Source organism: Sus scrofa, chromosome 5 (assembly GCF_000003025.6).
Source record: "Sus scrofa isolate TJ Tabasco breed Duroc chromosome 5, Sscrofa11.1, whole genome shotgun sequence".
Lineage (NCBI taxonomy): Eukaryota > Metazoa > Chordata > Mammalia > Artiodactyla > Suidae > Sus > Sus scrofa.
The window spans coordinates 90263726-90280907 of NC_010447.5; the positions used below are offsets into that span (position 1 = coordinate 90263726).

Here is a 17182-nt window from a genome sequence, read left to right on the forward strand (position 1 = left end):
TGGTTTTTAAAAAGGTATTTATTTTATCACCTCCTCCCTGCCGCCCAAAGAAAAGGACTGCAGGAGAAAAGACATGCATCCCCCACGGGAATGCTGTGACACCCCACTTCCCCTGCAGTTCAGTTCTTCAAGCTGGCAGGGCTGTGGGTGACCTGAGCCCACGCCGCCTCCTTCTCAAACTACATCGGACACCCCTTCTTCTCATGGCCATTTATCATGTCAGATGCTCTGAACTTGGGCCACTGTCGGGAGAAAGTTGTGCTCTTCTGAAAGGCTCCTTTTTAGGCTCGCTCAGGAGAGCTTTCTGGTTTATCAAGACTTTGGCCTGTGACAGACAGTGACTGGTCCCAGTCAGATGTGATCTCAGAGGGCTTCAGGCCTGTGCATCTGCTTTTCAGCAACCTTAGTAGAAATACAGAGGGTGGACAGAGGCGGCAGGAGGCTCTGGTTCTGGAAGCAGGTTCCCTGCACTGGAGCCCGGCTGCTCTGGGGAGAGCGTCTGCATCCGCTCAGCAGTTTAAGCATTACAACACAAACGTAGTCATACACACAGCAACGTCAGTGTTCACCGTTACTAGTATTTGTTGCTGTGTTCACCACGTTATGTTGTCCTGCTGGGTACAGGGCCGTCCTGGGCCAGGGACTGATGCTTTGGGCTTGGCTGCTGGGGTGGGAACTGAGAAGCAGGGAGAGAGCTCCCTCTTCTGCTCCTCCTGCCTGGCTTTGCTGGGCTCCTACAAGCCTGGACCTAAGGCAGAATGGTACCTGCTTCCTCTGGAACACCGCTGCCACCCACCTGGTACTGAGTAGGTGGAAATGTCCCTCAGAGGCCCGGGGCCTTCCAGACAGGATGTATTGATCTTCTGTTGTTCTGCGAGCCCCCTAAGAACAAGGGCTCTTTCTTACTCATCTTTGTAACTCCATGGCGCTCAGAGAGTGCCCAGCTCTCAGGAGACATTTGGGAAATGCTTGAAAATTAAATAACAATAATATAATTTCTGACCTATACATAAGATACATATACACATTTATATATTTATTTCTGGCATGAATTTTTATACACAGCAATTGCAACAGAATACCTTGGGCTTGCAGTGCATGTCATGGTTTACTGGTGCTTTAACAATAGCAATAGAGGGTTCCTGTTGTGGGGCAGTGGAAACGAACCCAACTAGTGATTATGGGGTTGTGGGTTCGATCCCTGGCCTTGCTCAGTTGCCATGAGCTGTGGTGTAGGTTGCAAATGTGGCTCAGATCCTGCGAAGCTGGGCTGTGGTGTAGGCTGGCAGCTGTAGCTCCAATATGACCCCTAGCCTGGGAACCTCCATATGCCGCAGGTGCAGCCCTAAAAAGCAAAAAAAAAAAAAGACCAAAAAAACCAAAAAGAAACAAACAAAAAACCCCCCCAAAACCCCCGAAACACCCACCTAAAGACAAAACACAATAGCAATATTACTAAAAATGGCTAACAGAATAACAACTCTAACAACAGCTATCTCTCTCTCTCTTTTTTTTTTTTTCCTTTTCAAGGCCGCATCCGCGGCATATGGAGGTTTCCAGGCTAGGGGTCTAATCGGAGCTACAGCTGCCAGCCTACACCACAGCCATAGCAACATGGGATCCAAGCCGAGTCTGCGACCTACACCACAGCTCACGGCAACGTCAGATCCTTAACCCACTGAGCAAGACCAGGGACCAAACCCGCAACCTCATGGTTCCTAGTCAGATTCGTTTCCACTGTGCCATGACGGGAACTCCCAATAGCTATCATTTATTGACTGCTTTACATGCACTGCTGCATTTAATTCCCATGACAACCCACTGGGGTAAATACTGATTTTAGCAAGACAAGTCTGTGGCTTAGAGGAATGCTCTGCACACAAGGTCCCACAGCCAGCAAGGTCAGGACTGGGTCATGCAGGCACTGGAAAGCAAGTCCAATACTCTTGCCATAACCTGTACAGTGAATGATATAGCACCACATAGGAACCCAGTATTGTCTTTTATGAAAATTTAAATTAGACTCATGTCCTATTACCAAAAAAAGCCAACACAGAACTCTCTGATGGCAAACAGATGAGCTGCATGATGAAAACAGAAATATACCTGATACGTGGAGTGGATCAAGGCCCTGACGACCAGGCTGTGGAGAGGAATGGGCTGGTCAAGCACCGTCCATGAGCCACCCTCTGTGATTACTGTTTGCAGCTCACGAGTGAGTGAAGGACACATTAAACTGGGTCCAAGCCTCCAAATTTCTGAAATTAAGGAGGAAAACAATGCAGTAAGTAGGAAATAATTATTGAGGCACATACTTAGAGTACGTCCATAAGTAAATTGATTTTTGGAAACAACTGCTCAAAACCCAGATTAGTATTCTTTCTAGATGTTGAAAAGGATTTCCAAAGTACATAGTGATTTAAAAGCATAGTAGTTTTTTTTAATTCAACATAGTATTGGAAGTCCTAGCCACAGCAATCAGACAAGCAAAAGAAACAAAAGGTATCTAAACTGGAAGAGAAGAAATAAAACTGTCACTCTATGTAGACAAGATGATGCTATATGTAGAAGACCCGAATAACTCCACACAAAACTACTTAAACTGATCATCAGATTCAGCAAGGTAGCAGGATACAAGATTAACATTCAGAAAGTGGTTGCATTTCTATATACTAACAATGAATGTTAGAAAAAGAATACAAAAATACCTTTTAAAATCACACTCAAAAAAATTAAATACGTAGGAATAAACCTGTCCAAGGAGATGAAAGACTTACATGTTGAGAACTATAAAACATTAATCAAGGAAGTTAAAGAGGATTCAAAGAAATGGAAAGATATCCCATGCTCCTGGACTGGAAAAATTAACATCATTAAAATGGGCACATGACCCAAAGCAATCTACAGATTCAATGCATTCCCTATCAAATTACCCATGATATTTTTCAGAGAACTAGAACAAACAATCCAAAAATTTATATGGAACCATAAAAGACCAAGAATTGACAAAGAAATCCTTAGGGGGAAAAAAAAAAGCAGGAACAGAACTCTCCCAGACTTCAGACAATACTACAAAGCCACAGTCATCAAGAAGGTGTGGCACTGGTACAAAAAGAAACATACAGACCAGCTAGACAGAATAGAGAAGCCAGAAATAAACCCAGACACCTATGGTCAATTAATCTTCGACAAAGGCAGCAAGAATATAAAATGGGAAAAAGACAGTCCTTTTAGCAAGTGGTGCTGGGAAAACTGGACAGCTGCATGGAAATCAATGAAACTGGAACATACCTTCACACCATGTACAAAAATAAACTCAAAATGGCTAATAGACTTAAACGTAAGACAAGACACCATCAAACTCCTAGAAGAGAACATAGGCAAAACATTCTCTGACATCAACCTTACAGATGTTTTCTCTGGTCTCTCAAGGCAACAGAAGTAAAAGCAAAGATAAACCAATGGGACCTAATCAAACTGACAAGCTTTTGCACAGCAAAGGAAATCAAAAAGCACACAAAAAGACAACTGACAGAATGGGAGAAAACAGTTTCAAATGTTGCAACTGACAAGGGCTTAATCTCTAGAATATATAAGCAACTTACATAATTCAACAGCAAAAAAGCCAACAACCCAATTGAAAAATGGGCAAAAGACTGAAAAGATGTTTTTCCAAGGAAGATGTACAGATGGCCAATAAGCACATGAAAAAATGCTTGACATCATATTAGAGAAATGCAAATCAAAGCTACTATGAGGTACCACCTGACACCAGTCAGAATGGTCATTATTAGTAAGTCCACAAATAACAAATGCTGGAGGGGGTATGGAGAAAAGGGAACCCTCCTGCACTGTTGGTGGGAATGTAAGCTGGTACAACCACTATGGAGATCAGTAAGGAAATACCTTAGAAATCTATACATAGAACTACCATATGACCCAGCAATCCCACTCTTGGGCATATATCTGGACAAAACTTTCCTTAAAAAATACACATGCACCCACATATTCACTGCAGCACTATTCACAATATCCAAGACATGGAAACAACCCAAATGTCCATTGACAGATGACTGGATTAAGAAGATATGGTATACATACACAATGGAATACTACTCAGCCATAAAAAAGAACAAAATAATGCCATTTGCAGCAACATGGATGGAACTAGAGACTCTCATCCTGAGTGAAATAAGTCAGAAAGAGAAAGACAAGTATCATGTGATATCACTTACATCTGGAATCTAATATATGGCACATATGAACCTTTCCACAGAAAAGAAAATAATGGACTTGGAGAACAGACTTGTGGTTGCCAAGGGGAAGGAGGAGGGAGTGGGATGGACTGGGAGTTTGGGGTTAATAGATGCAAACAATATATTGCATTTGGAGTGGACAAGCAATGAGATTCTGTTGTATGGCAGCACAGGAAACTATATCTATATCATGATGGAACATGATGGAGGATAATGTAAGAAAAAGAATGTATATATATGTATGACTGGGTCACTTTTCTGTACAATATAAATTGACAGAACACTGTAAATCAACTATAATGGAGACAATGAAAAACTTTAAAAAAAGAAGGTGTGGTACATATAAACAATGGAATACTACTCAGCCATAAAAAGAACAAAACTCAGCCATAAAAAAAAACAAAACAATGCCATTTGCAGCAACATGGCTGGAACTAAAGACTCAAACTAAGGGAAGTAACTAGAAACTTGCATACTAAGTGAAGTAAGTCAGAAAGAGAAAGACAAATACCATATGATATCACTTGTATTTGGAATCTAATACATGGCACAAATGAACCTATCTACAGAAAAGAAACAAACTCATGGACATGGAGAACAGACATGTGGTTGCTGAGGTGACAGGGGAGGGAGTGGGATGGACTGGGAGTTTGGGGTTAGTAGATGCAAACTATTGCATTTGGAGAGGATAAGCAATGAGATCCTGCTATAACGTGAGGAAAAAGAATTATGCATGTGTATGACTGGGTCATGCTGCTGTACAGCAGAAACTGACAGAACACTGTAAATCAACAATAATAAAAAAAAAAAGGCAAAAAAAAGCTCAGTGTTTTGGATCCCCAGGTTTAATTACCAGAATAAATAAAGGATAACGTCCATAACTAAGAAACATTTAACTGACGATCAGACCCATAGGAAGCTCTTCATTTCCAGTATTCCTCTACGGTACAGAGTTAAATGAACAAGAAAGAGGAGACTCATCCTGGCCAACTCTGTCCATGAGATCTTATGCTCTACAATTTGTAAATAACTGAAATTATTTTGAAATATCTAATATGCTGAATTTTTTTAAAAAGGGTATAAATTTTGGGATATACGTGACACACTTTGTGTGTTAAATAGCAAAGAGAAATTTACAACAGAAAACAGTTTAAAACACCCAATGTCTTCTCTGGGTGAATATTTTTGCTTGTGTGAAGTCAATAAAACTCCCCAGATTTAACAGCCAGACGCATTTAAAACAGGTAACATTCCTTACTCTGGAACCAAGTCACGAACCATCATGAATCTAGATGTTATCTTATAATACGGTCAATAATGGGGTGCCATTAATTGAGGGGCTCTGTTTTGTGCCATTATGTAAAGAGAAGGTAAGATGTGCTGAATGCCAGGTTTTTGAAGGGGACAGACATTTTTCAGAGCCTGAGTCGTTCAGACACAACTAGTCTGGGCAGCTAAAAATAGGAGGCCATCCAAGTTCCCAAACTGCGACTCTTAATATTCTCCAACACTCGTTCTGTCCTCAACCATTAATCAACTATTCACAGATTGATTAATGAGTGTCTATTTTACTGCTTAAAGATCCATAAATTATTTAGCTCAACTAACCAACATGCCATCTAAAAGCTTAGTTATTAAAAGATGGCAAAGATCTCGTCTCAGGATCTTCTACCTGTGAAGGCTAGTCATTTAGTCAAGAAATGAGTGGGTGAGAACATTAGGTATCTCTCATGGCCAAAGGCATATTGCAGCACCTCTTCTCACCTCTCAGGGCAGGTATCCAGCAGCTGAGGAGGAGGCCCCTTCCTGAAACCAGTCAGGGAACAGACTGTGAAAGGGCAGATTTGACAGACAGCCTTTGGTGGACCTGGAGACCCGTGGCTGAATGGGAAATAAAACCACTAATGGTAACCATTAATAAGTAAGGGGAAAAAAATCCCTGTTCTTAGAAGAAATGCTGTGGCTGTAGCCCCTGGTGACTCATTTTTTTCTGGGATGCCAGCTACACATTTGCTTGGTTTCCACAGTTTTTTAATTTTTTTTTGGCTTTCTGTCTTTTCTTGGGCCACACCCACGGCATGTGGAGGTTCCCAGGCTAGGGGTCCAATCCGAGCTGCAGCCACCAGCCTACATCAGAGCCGCAGCAACATGGGATCCGAGTCGCGTCTGTGACCTACACCACAGCTCACGGCAATGCCAGATCCTTAACCCACTGAGCGAGGCCAGGGACCGAACCTGCATCCTCATGGTTCCTAGTCAGATTTGTTAACCACTGAGCCACGACGGGAACTCCGGTTTCCACAGTTCTTAATTACAGGTGGAGGCTGAGAGAGCAGGGCTCCTTCCCACCCCTAGTCCCCAGATCATGACTTTTCAGGAAGGAAGTGAGCTTTCCAATCGAAACGGGTGGTAGGTATCACCTCGGCACTTGGCAGCAGATGGTTCAGAGAGGCCCCTGCTCTGGCAGCTTCTGCTGTGCTGGGCGATTTGCAAGAGGAAAAAAGGCCAATGTGGACAAGAGTATCTTAATTTCATTTGCTGACGCAGGCACCAAGTCCTGTAACATCTGGGACTTACCTCGGAAGTATCAAGACTAAGGCATTCTAAAAACATACACACCTTCTGACGTCCTTAAGAAATGGGACCGGCTTTTGTGACGGCTGTTTTTCAGTTCAGAGCTCTCTGACTGAAAAAGCCAGTATTTTATAATGCCTCCATTTTTAGAGGGTAAAATCCAATTTGATGCCTAAGAATCTTTTCAACTCAATTTATTCAGAAATATTTCTAAACTCATTTCGCAGACTCACTTGGAAAGAAGCGACTGTATTTTACCTTGTTGTGCTTAGTTTCCTAAGAGGAAATCATTAGACAGAAACAGATAAACATCGAGGAATCTTGTGTTGAGGAAAGATAGATGATGAATTTGGGGCTGGAAATAGTAAGCAGAAGGGTTTAAAAAAACAAAAAAACCAAAGAATCCCTTAGAAAAGAATATAGGCGGGGGATCAGGGCAGACAGGCCTACAGTTCAGGGGGCTCTAATCATGTGGTTCAGAAAACTGCATCACGGTTGAACTGATTTCTCCTCAAAGCAGGGACCTGATGCGAGTCCATGCTTCCAACTTTTTTCCCCAAGCCATGTCTGCAACCTAACCACAGCTCATGGTAATGCTGGATCCTTAACTCACTGAGTGGGGCCACGGATCGAACCTGTGTCCTCATGGACACCAGTCGGCTTCGTTACCACTGAGCCACAATGGGAGCTCCCATGTTTCCAACCTTAAAGACATTGTATTTGTGATGCTTTTCATGTGCATCTAAGATAACGTGAATGACGGAGCTCCCGTCATGGCTCAGTGCAAACAATCTGACTAGCATCCATGAGGACACAGGTTCGATCTCTGGCCTCACTCAGTGGGCCAGAGATCCGATGTTGCCGTTAGCTGTGGTAGGTCGCAGACACGGCTCAGATCTGATGTTGCTGTGGCTGGGATGTAGGCCAGCGGCCAGCTACAGCTCCGATCCGACCCCTAGCCTGGGAACCACCATATGCTGCTGGCGTAGCCCTAAAGAGACAAAAAAAAAAAAAAAAAAAAAAGTAACTTGAATGGTATTTGCAGTGGTTTCAACTAAGCCTAGGGCACATCTGTTGACTAAAAGAACTCCGGCATTTTTGCCCCTTGACTCATCTGGGTGGTCACTGGCAAAGGTGTACATTAACTAGAAAAAAGGCCCTTTGCCAGTGCTGGGGACTGAAGTGCATCTCCCTCCAGTTCTCTGTGGAAGCCTTAACCTCCCACTGTGAAGGCCTGGAGTAAGGAATTAGGATTAAATGAAGGCCTAAGGATGGACCCTGACCCGACAGTGCTAGGGTCATCCCACAAGGACACACCAGAGCTCTCTGCGTCTCTGTCATGCGTGGACGCCGAGGAGGGGGCCGTCTGCAAACCCAAGAGAGAGCTCTCACCTGAAAGTGAATCTGCCCGAAACGTAATCCTGGACTTTCAGCCTCGAGAACTGTGAGAAATAAATGCCTATTGTTTAAGCCACCCGGGCTGTGCTATTCGTCTTGGCAGCCCTGGCTAAGACAGTCATTAAAACAGTCTGTTTCTCAAGTTTTACAACGTGTCTACAGAGGTTTAAATAGTCTTCATGCAGCTTTATAGTTTCAAGCGCTTCTAGTATTGCTTTTGATAATAACTTAAGGCAAAGAGGCTTTTCTACTTTTCCCTAAGAAGGGGAGAGAAGAGAAACCAAATATTAGAACGAGAAGTTCACCTCTCTAACTCCATCTCTTAGAAAAAGAAACGGTTTAACTTAAAAGAATTGAGAGGGAAGGCACTCCTTTCAGAGGGGAATGTGTCAGGCACTTAAATATAAGAAAAATAAGTATATTTACTATTCTATTTTTTCATATTATTCTAGAAGTTCTTTCTCATTACTTTTACTCCCTGGAAATGAGGTGTCTAAGATTAAATTAATAGATAAAAATATCTAGGACTCATTTCTAGCCCCTCTCTTTAAAGATTAGAGGAAAGATACTTTCTGTATCGGTATAGAAGAGAAATTAGACATTTTACTCAGCCTTGAATTGTCCCTGAACAGTTTTTTTAAAAAATGTATTCCTCTCCATTGCTACTAGAAATTTTGCTTTTCACAAAGTGGGCTGCGGCAGAGACGGCTGGTTGTCCCTCAAAAACCATTCGCCCCTTCTTTTGCAGTAATGAAATTTCCATGTTTTAGTGGGTAGATGCTCCTTGTGAATAAACACATCTTCCAGGTTTCCTGGTCACTACCTATGACCAAGTGACGAGATCCTGACCAGTGGGCCATGAGCTAGAATGCCGACACACGGGTGGCTTGTCTTGGGGCCACAGAAGAAAGCAGTGCTCAAGGACAGCAGAGCACCCGGACACAGGAAGCCTGGATCCCTTACGCTTCAGGGAGGGGAGCTGTCACACAGCTCAGAGTTTTACGGAGAGAAAGAAACCTGTCTGCGTCCAATAGCTGACTCATATCCTAATGAACACAGAGCATGAGGAGTGACCGGGAAGTCCGGTCCACATCAGACCTTTGAGACCTGCTAAACACAGCTCCCACCCCCTGTCCCTCTTACCCGAACGAGGCGGATGACCACGGTCAAAACGAAACAGCTCTGTTTCCTCCTTCTAACGTGAAGTACTTAACCAACAGGTATCTTCTAGGACACCTTCTAGGACATGTTCCATGTCTTAGACTTCATTCTAGGAAATGGTGACTATTTTAGCTACCATTTACGGAGGCCCTGGTTTTCCACCAAGCTGCCAACAAATACTGAGCACCTACTATACACAGACGATTAAGACAGAATCTCTGTCTTCAGAGAGGTTTAATTCTAGTGAGGGTAGACACATAATACATAAACAAGATTTAAGACAAATTCAAGAACTGACAGTGCTAAAAAGTAAATATGGGAATATGAAAAAGTATGAATGAGGAGAAAGATTATAAAAATAAAGTCAGACTATATTTATCATCCTAGGAGTCTGAAGCTAAGTGCCACACAACCAGGTTTTTTGTTTGTTTGTTTGTTTTTTGTTTTTTGACTATGCTTACAGCATGCAGAAGTTCCTGGGCCAGGGATCAAACCCGAGCCACCGAAGTGACAAGTCAGGTCCTTAACCCGCTGAGCCACCAGGGAACTCTGAAAACTTGTACAGGTCTAACTAGACTAGATCTTTATGTTTTCCTCATAGAATCTGGACGGTGGGGCTTTCACCACACTCCTAGGAAACACAGCAGCATTCCTGACTTATTCCTGTTCTGCAGCAGCCCACACAATTGTGTTCTTTAGGTGCTACAATGTCTGGGCCATCACACGCATCTCAACCTTGCTCATTTTCCTACTTAGAAATACCAGTCTTTGGGGAGTAATGCATTTGTGACAAGTGTGTGGGCATGAATTCCAACAAGGAGCTGGTTATAACCAGCCTAAAAGTAATAAAAACGTACACCTTCTGAGGGTGAGAAAACGCACTTCTTTCAACACTACAGTTTTTAAGGCTGGAAAAAACTGCCCCGATCATCAACAGTAACAGAAGAGATGAAGGGCATGTAAACCTTCTCCGAAGCCCACAACTGGTGCCAGATCCCTAATTCCTGGTCCGATGCTTTCTCCATTCAAATGATGCCCTGATTCTTCTAACACTGTCACCCTCAGGCCCCTACCACACCTCTGTGTCAACTTGGAGTTAAAGTCCCAGGGACTTTAAACTTGATTCGACACTACTATGTGACACCTCCCTCCCTGATGAAATCAAAACGTCTACGCTGTCAAACAGGTCCTGTTGTGTGTGATGTTTAGGGAGGTCCAACCCATTCCACCCCATCTGACGCTACGAGAAACCTCTCCTGAGAAGCTAGGCTGATCCTCCTGCTTAGATCAGTCTCCCGTCCATGCTTCCATGACAAGCACCCCCTCACATGACGTATGACGGCACATCTGAAGTGGCTTTTTGTCTTTTTAGGGCCGCACCTGCAGCATATGGAGGTTCCCAGGCTAGGTAGGGGTCTAATCGGAGCTGTAGCCACCGGCCTACACCAGAGCCACCGCAATGACAGATCTAGGCCGTGTCTTCGACCTACACCACAGCTCACGGCAAGGCCGGATCCTTAACCCACTGAGCGAAGCCAGGGGTCAAACCTGCAACCTCACGGTTTCTAGTCGGATTCGTTTCCTCTGCGCCACAACGGGAACTCCTGAAGTGGCTTTTCACCAAGAGACATTTTACAGTCATGAGGTCATGTTCTCCAGCTTCTACGTGGCCTGGCATCATGTCCACACCTGAACCCCAAAACTGACTCCGTGACCCACTCCCTCTGCCACCTCAGCGTTACCCACCACCTTTCAGGTGGATAGATAACCACACTTAAAGGCACTTCCACCCATTTCCTTTTCATCCACTTCATTAATCTTAAAGTCTCACCTGTTTCTACCCGTGAAACTGCTCTCACATTTATCCTTTTCGATCCATGCCCATTTCTAACATTTTAGGATAGGCTAGGGCATCTCAGAATGTTGGGAAACTGGTGGACAGAAGGAAGAGGTGAAATAAAATCTCTGACAATTCCAGGTGGAGGCCAGTTTTGGACGGGAAGGCACATGTCTGCACAAAGAACTGTTTTGCTTCATTACTTTTCAATCTGGGTTGCAGTTGGCTTTGCTACTATGATATAATTTTTTTTTAAAATCTTAAATAGCATCAAAGAAAAGGTAACATTGTTATCTTTCCAAATGAAAGTGGGAGGGGTGGTCCACAGGTGGGGATGGTTGAAAAACAGGCCTTCTCACCTCCCTCTGCGTCTCCGCGGCACCTCGGGCTGGCCTCTCTGCTTTGGTCTCCTCTATGCTGTTTTGCGCACTGCTTCCCGTAACTCTTTCTTCAACACGCTTTTAAGCCTGTCATGTCCCCGTCTGAGAACCCTTCTTGTTGCCTATTTCCTGGCTGGGGCCCTGTGGCTTCCAAGGCAGTTGCTGTGACTCTGGAAGCCTGCTATGTGAGGCAGCCTAGTTTGGGTCTGAAGGATGCCATTACCTTGCCAACTGGCCTGGGCATGATATGGAACCTCCCTGAGCCTCAGCTGTCTCACCTGTGACATGAGATTAAATGTAACTGCTCTGCATAACCCACTGGAAGGAGAAAATGTGTGAAAACGCTGGGCAGGTCTATCTTCCCAAGTTGGCAGCTGCCAGTGGGGGTTCTGTCCCAACCTGACATGAAGTGCTACCCCTGAAATAGAGCAGATCTCCACAGATGCGTACTGAATAAGCAGTTATTGCCTGGCACCCCCCAGCCCTGACAAGATCTCAGGTGACCAAAAATAGGCCATCCTACATCTCACAGGGGTTCAGTTGCTACTCGATGGCGATTCTGTGAAGATATGAATGCAAATCTTATTTTAGTCGGACAGCCCTTTCTGAGCATAATATTTACTAAGCACGGACTCCCTGCCAACCGTTCTTTCCAGTGCTTATCTGTCCATTAGGTCGTTTGATCCTCACAACAAAGGGGGGAAAGTGCAGCCTGGGGAGACGGCTGTCGGTGGCCCAAGGTGACCCAGGCAGGAAAGGCCGAGCTGGGAGGGAGCCCGGGAGGCAGCCTCCTCACCGCCTGCTGTGAGCCTGGGCTCTCAGGTGGCTTCTGCCTCCAGACCTTTTCTCTTGTTGTGCTTTTCATCCAGGAGGTCCTTCCTCTTAGCTACATCTCTCCATCCCCCCAAAGCCCACCTCAAATCCCCTGGACCACATGAAGCCTTTCCAGGCTTCTCCAGCATCAGACTCTCTCCCGGATTTGCACCTCAGGTCTGCTCATTATGGCAGAGCTTCCCAACGAGAGGGAAAGGGTTCTGCAGAAATCTGAGTTTCTATCCTCCAACGGTACCTACCCCACACAACATGGGTTATATCACGGATCTCAGTCAACAATGAAAGTATGACCGCCCAGCTCACCGGAGGAGTAAAATGCTGCTAAGAGCTGACACTGTTTCCTCAATTCCAGACCTTGAGCTAAGCTCTTCACGTATGTTTCCTCACTTTAACAACCACCTTCTGAGGTCGATGTAGTGATTCCATCCTACAGAGAGAAAGGGGAGGGCATGTCAGGTCGTGGTCTCTGATCAAGCTGGAGTCTGCATGACCCCGACAGGATGGCCCGATTCACATCTCCTGTAATCCTGGCCACAGGTAAACACAACTCCTGCCACCCTTCTATCAGCATCGGCCAGACAACTTATGAGGAGCAAAGATGCTGGGTTTGTAAAGCAAACGGCTATTTACCTTCGAGAGTTCATTTGCCTTTGCAGAGAAGGTGTCTGGTGGTTGGTGACACGATGTTTTTTTCCATGTGTTCTTTTATCTTTATTTATTTATTTATTTATTTTTGTTGTTTTTTTTTTTGTTGTTGTTGCTATTTCTTGGGCCGCTCCCGCGGCATATGGAGGTTCCCAGGCTAGGGGTTGAATCGGAGCTGTAGCCACCGGCCTACGCCAGAGCCACAGCAACGCGGGATCCGAGCCGCGTCTGCAACCTACACCACAGCTCACGGCAACACCGGATCATTAACCCACTGAGCAAGGGCAGGGACCGAACCCGCAACCTCATGGTTCCTAGTCGGATTCGTTAACCACTGCGCCACGACGGGAACTCCCCCCATGTGTTCTTTTAAAATGTGCTTCAGGCACTTGCAAAACAAGGGATAAAATAAAAAAGATTAGTTGTTAGTGACTGGAAAACAGCATGATCCAGAAGGTGAAACAACCTACTCTGTCTAGAAAGGTGAGGACGTTTGGAAATGCCAGCAAATGGATGTGAGCATGGGGAAGAATGGGAAAACCTCTCAGAGGACCACCCTGGCAAGACATGAGGATGCCAGCCCCGCCCCCCCACAGACACAATGCCATGTGGATGAAGGCTTAACTTCTTGCTCATAAAGTAAGATTTATTATTCAGGGTATTCCCAGCTGAATGCCAAACTTCTGAAAAAGGACAGAAGTTCTAAGTGATCTCTGCTGTACCTCTGGAATAAAAAACCTTTTCTCTCTACTCCAAAGTGGAGGCCACACTACAATCTCCTGTAGTGTCTGCATTTTTCAAAACCATTGAGCCACTTCACGTTTCCTTCAAGAGCCCCCGAAAGATAAAGATACATCAAAGTATTTTGAAATGCACGAGACATCACAGCATAAAATTTAACCAAGATCCACCGAATCATTTAGACACAATGACTGGCCCTGGAGCCAAACCATATCTTAGGTTCAATGAATTTATAGGGGCTCTTGCAGTTCTCAGATAAAAATGATAAGACAGTTGTATTTGCAAGACAGAAAAGGGAGATTCCATTTAAGAATTGTAGATATTCCAGAAGAGAAAGGAACAAAACAGTAAGAGAAGGAGTGGGATGGATTGGGAATTTGGGGTTAAGAGATGCAAACTCTTGCCTTTGGAATGGATAAGCAATGAGATCCTGCTGTATGGTACTGGGAACTGTATCTAGTCACTTACGATAGAGCATGATAATGTGAGAAAAAAGAATGTATATATGTATGTGTGACTAGGTCACCTTGCTGCATAGTAGAAAATTGACAAAACCAGCTATAATGGAAAAAAATAAAAATTAAAAAATTAAAAAATAAACATTTTCTAACAACATATTGCTATATAAGTTTTGAAATGGTTTTTGGAGCATGGGGGTGGGGGCAAGTCTTAAGCCCACAGAATCACATGGTTAGGGAATCCTTGAGAAATCACCATCTTTAAGCTCAGAGACGTGGAGGGAGGCATAGGGATCTCTTTCCCCAACAATGAGAATTGGTATTTATTGAGAAATTCCTAGAAGAGATGTTATTATTATCTCACTCACAAACCTATCAGAATGAGTAGTAATCATCAATGTTACTTTAAAAGTTTAAAAAAGTCTGTCTTTAATTGAATTTTTGCCTTATTCACTTGATAAGCTGAATTCTAGTTTCTTGGGTTATTTTAGAATTTGAAAAAAAAATTTTAAAAGGAAAAAAATTTCCAAATGAACAGTCATTTTACTTTACTTTTATTTTTCTTCTTTTTAGGACTGTACCTGTGGCATATGGAAGTTCCCAGGCTAGGGGTCAAATCAGAGCTACAGCTGCTGCCCTACGCCACAGCCACACAGGATCAGAGCCACATCTGTGCTATACATACACCACAGATCATGGCAACGCCAGATCCTTAACCCACTGAGCAAGGCCAGGGATCAAACCTGCATCCTCATGGATTCCCGTCTGGTTCTTAGCCATGACAGCAACTCCAAGAGCAGTCATTTTACTTTTAAATTTGCAAAAGAAAAATATACATCATTCTGTACAGTTGATAATCATCAATCTGAACTGTCCCCTTTTGATGCTTCCCACGAAATCTTGGTTTATGGACATACATCATGGACTTCCTTATTTGAATTTGATTATAGAGCCACCCAAGTAAACATCAGTCATCACAGGCTTGCTCTTTTCCTATTCCCAAACTTCAGTTTTGAAGATTGCAATTGGCATTATATTTAAATTAGCCCTGCATTTCCATCTATCCAGAGAAAACCACGACTCACAAAGACACATGTACTCCGATGTTCATTGCAGCACTATTTACAATAGCCAAGACATGGAAACAACCTAAATGTCCATCGACAGAGGAGTGGATCCAGAAGATGTGGCACATATACACAATGGAATATTACTCAGCCATTAAAAAGAACAAAATACCAGCATTTTTAGCAACATGGATGGACCTAGAAACTATCATGCTAAGTGAAGTCAGCCATACAATGAGACACCAACATCAAATGCTTTCACTGACATGTGGAATCTGAAAAAAGGACAGACAGAACTTCTTTGCAGAACAGATGCTGACTCACAGACATTTAAAAACTTATGGTCTCCGGAGGAGACAGTTTGGGGGGTGGGGGAATGTGCCTGGGCTATGGGATGGAAATCCTGTGAAATCAGATTGTTATGATCATTATACAACTACAGATGTGATAAATTCATTTGAGTAATAAAAAAAAATGAAAAAAAAAAATAAATTAGCCCTGCATTTCAGTTACCTAAAAAAAATGAGAGACGCTAATTTATCCTCTGGAAAGGTTTCCCGTGGTGTTTATTCCCACTTGCTTTGTGTGTGGGTTCAGTATGGATGTTAAAAACAAAGTGCCTTCATCATCTGGGAGGCAGAACTTTTCCTGCCTGATTTCACATCTGCGAGCCCTGGAGAGAGAGCCCCGTCCTGCATGACCTTGGAGTTCTCACAGGGTTCACCAGGATGTGACTGAAACCCATTGTTTTCAGTGTGTTTGATTTACAATGCACTTAAACCTGACTCCACGTTGACCTCAAGCCAATGGACTTACCTCCTATGAATGAAAGCCCAGAACGTTCCCAGGAGCCACAGGGCCCCCCAACTCTTTGATTAAAGTTGATACTGCAGCTCTGAGTCTCTCATCTCAGGAACTTACAGACTGACTTTTCCACCTTCTCCTTGATGAAGCAGATAATGATTTTCCCAGTAGTCTGTACTCCTTTTCCAGACTTTCTTTGGCAACAGGGGTATCAATTTGGCCTACACAGGGGGCCACTAGCAGCTCAGGCATGTGAAGCTGTCTGCACTGTTCATTTTGCTCACACCAATGAGGAAGGCAAGAGCCAGTGTATCAGAACACTGCTTCTCCTCTCAAGGCACTGAGAAGTCTGGACACAAGAGACCCACTGAGATATCATTCGGTAATGGCATGACCCACCTATGATGTTGCTGGTAAAATGTATAAGCTGTGGACTAGACTTTCCTTTTGAAAACTCCATATTAAACTGTCTTTGACAAGCATCCATCTAACAGTGTCAAATTCAGGTCTGAAGTGGGTAGGAAATATTATTGAATGTTACTAAAATGAAACGATTTTTCTTCAGATGTCTTATCTTCCCAGAAATGGTGATGAAGGCGGAAGTCGTCAGCATCACCTACCACACTGTCCCTCATCGGAGCTAAATGGGAAAACTGATGTCAAGATTCGAATGCACAGAAAAAGTTTGGATTTTGTTAAATCCTCTAGAAATTGCATATTCCATCTGCAGTCAGAAGCTCTATTAATATACACACTGCAGCTCTGCTGACCCCTCCCACTGCCTTCTCCTTTTCCCTGGCCCCCAGGGGAGATTTCTGGTTTTGCCAACTCTGCTTCCACCCTTGCTGCAATGCCATTAGAATTGAGAATTAACACTGGATGAGGAGAAAGGAAAAGAAAGGGTTTTTACTTGTTGAATCAGGTCCCTGATTCTCCTTTGCTGCAGGGAGTTGGGATAACAAAGAGAAAATGAAAGTAGAAGCTGAAGAGACTAAATTGATCTACATGATATAGAAAAAAGAGGGGA

The 17182-nt window shown here is 43.8% G+C and overlaps 1 protein-coding gene across 1 annotated transcript in view; it reads right to left on the reverse strand.

Moving 5' to 3' along the window:
- PLEKHG7 (pleckstrin homology and RhoGEF domain containing G7) overlaps positions 1–17182 on the reverse strand; it is a 54593-nt gene that overhangs the window by 5201 nt on the left and 32210 nt on the right. Inside the window, 11 exon segments of the mRNA XM_021091261.1 lie at positions 2107–2130; positions 2133–2248; positions 7079–7150; positions 10945–10954; positions 13071–13137; positions 13447–13473; positions 13808–13872; positions 13875–13918; positions 16269–16325; positions 16327–16377; positions 16379–16443. Of these exon segments, the coding sequence (XP_020946920.1) occupies positions 2107–2130; positions 2133–2248; positions 7079–7150; positions 10945–10954; positions 13071–13137; positions 13447–13473; positions 13808–13872; positions 13875–13918; positions 16269–16325; positions 16327–16377; positions 16379–16443 (598 nt within the window).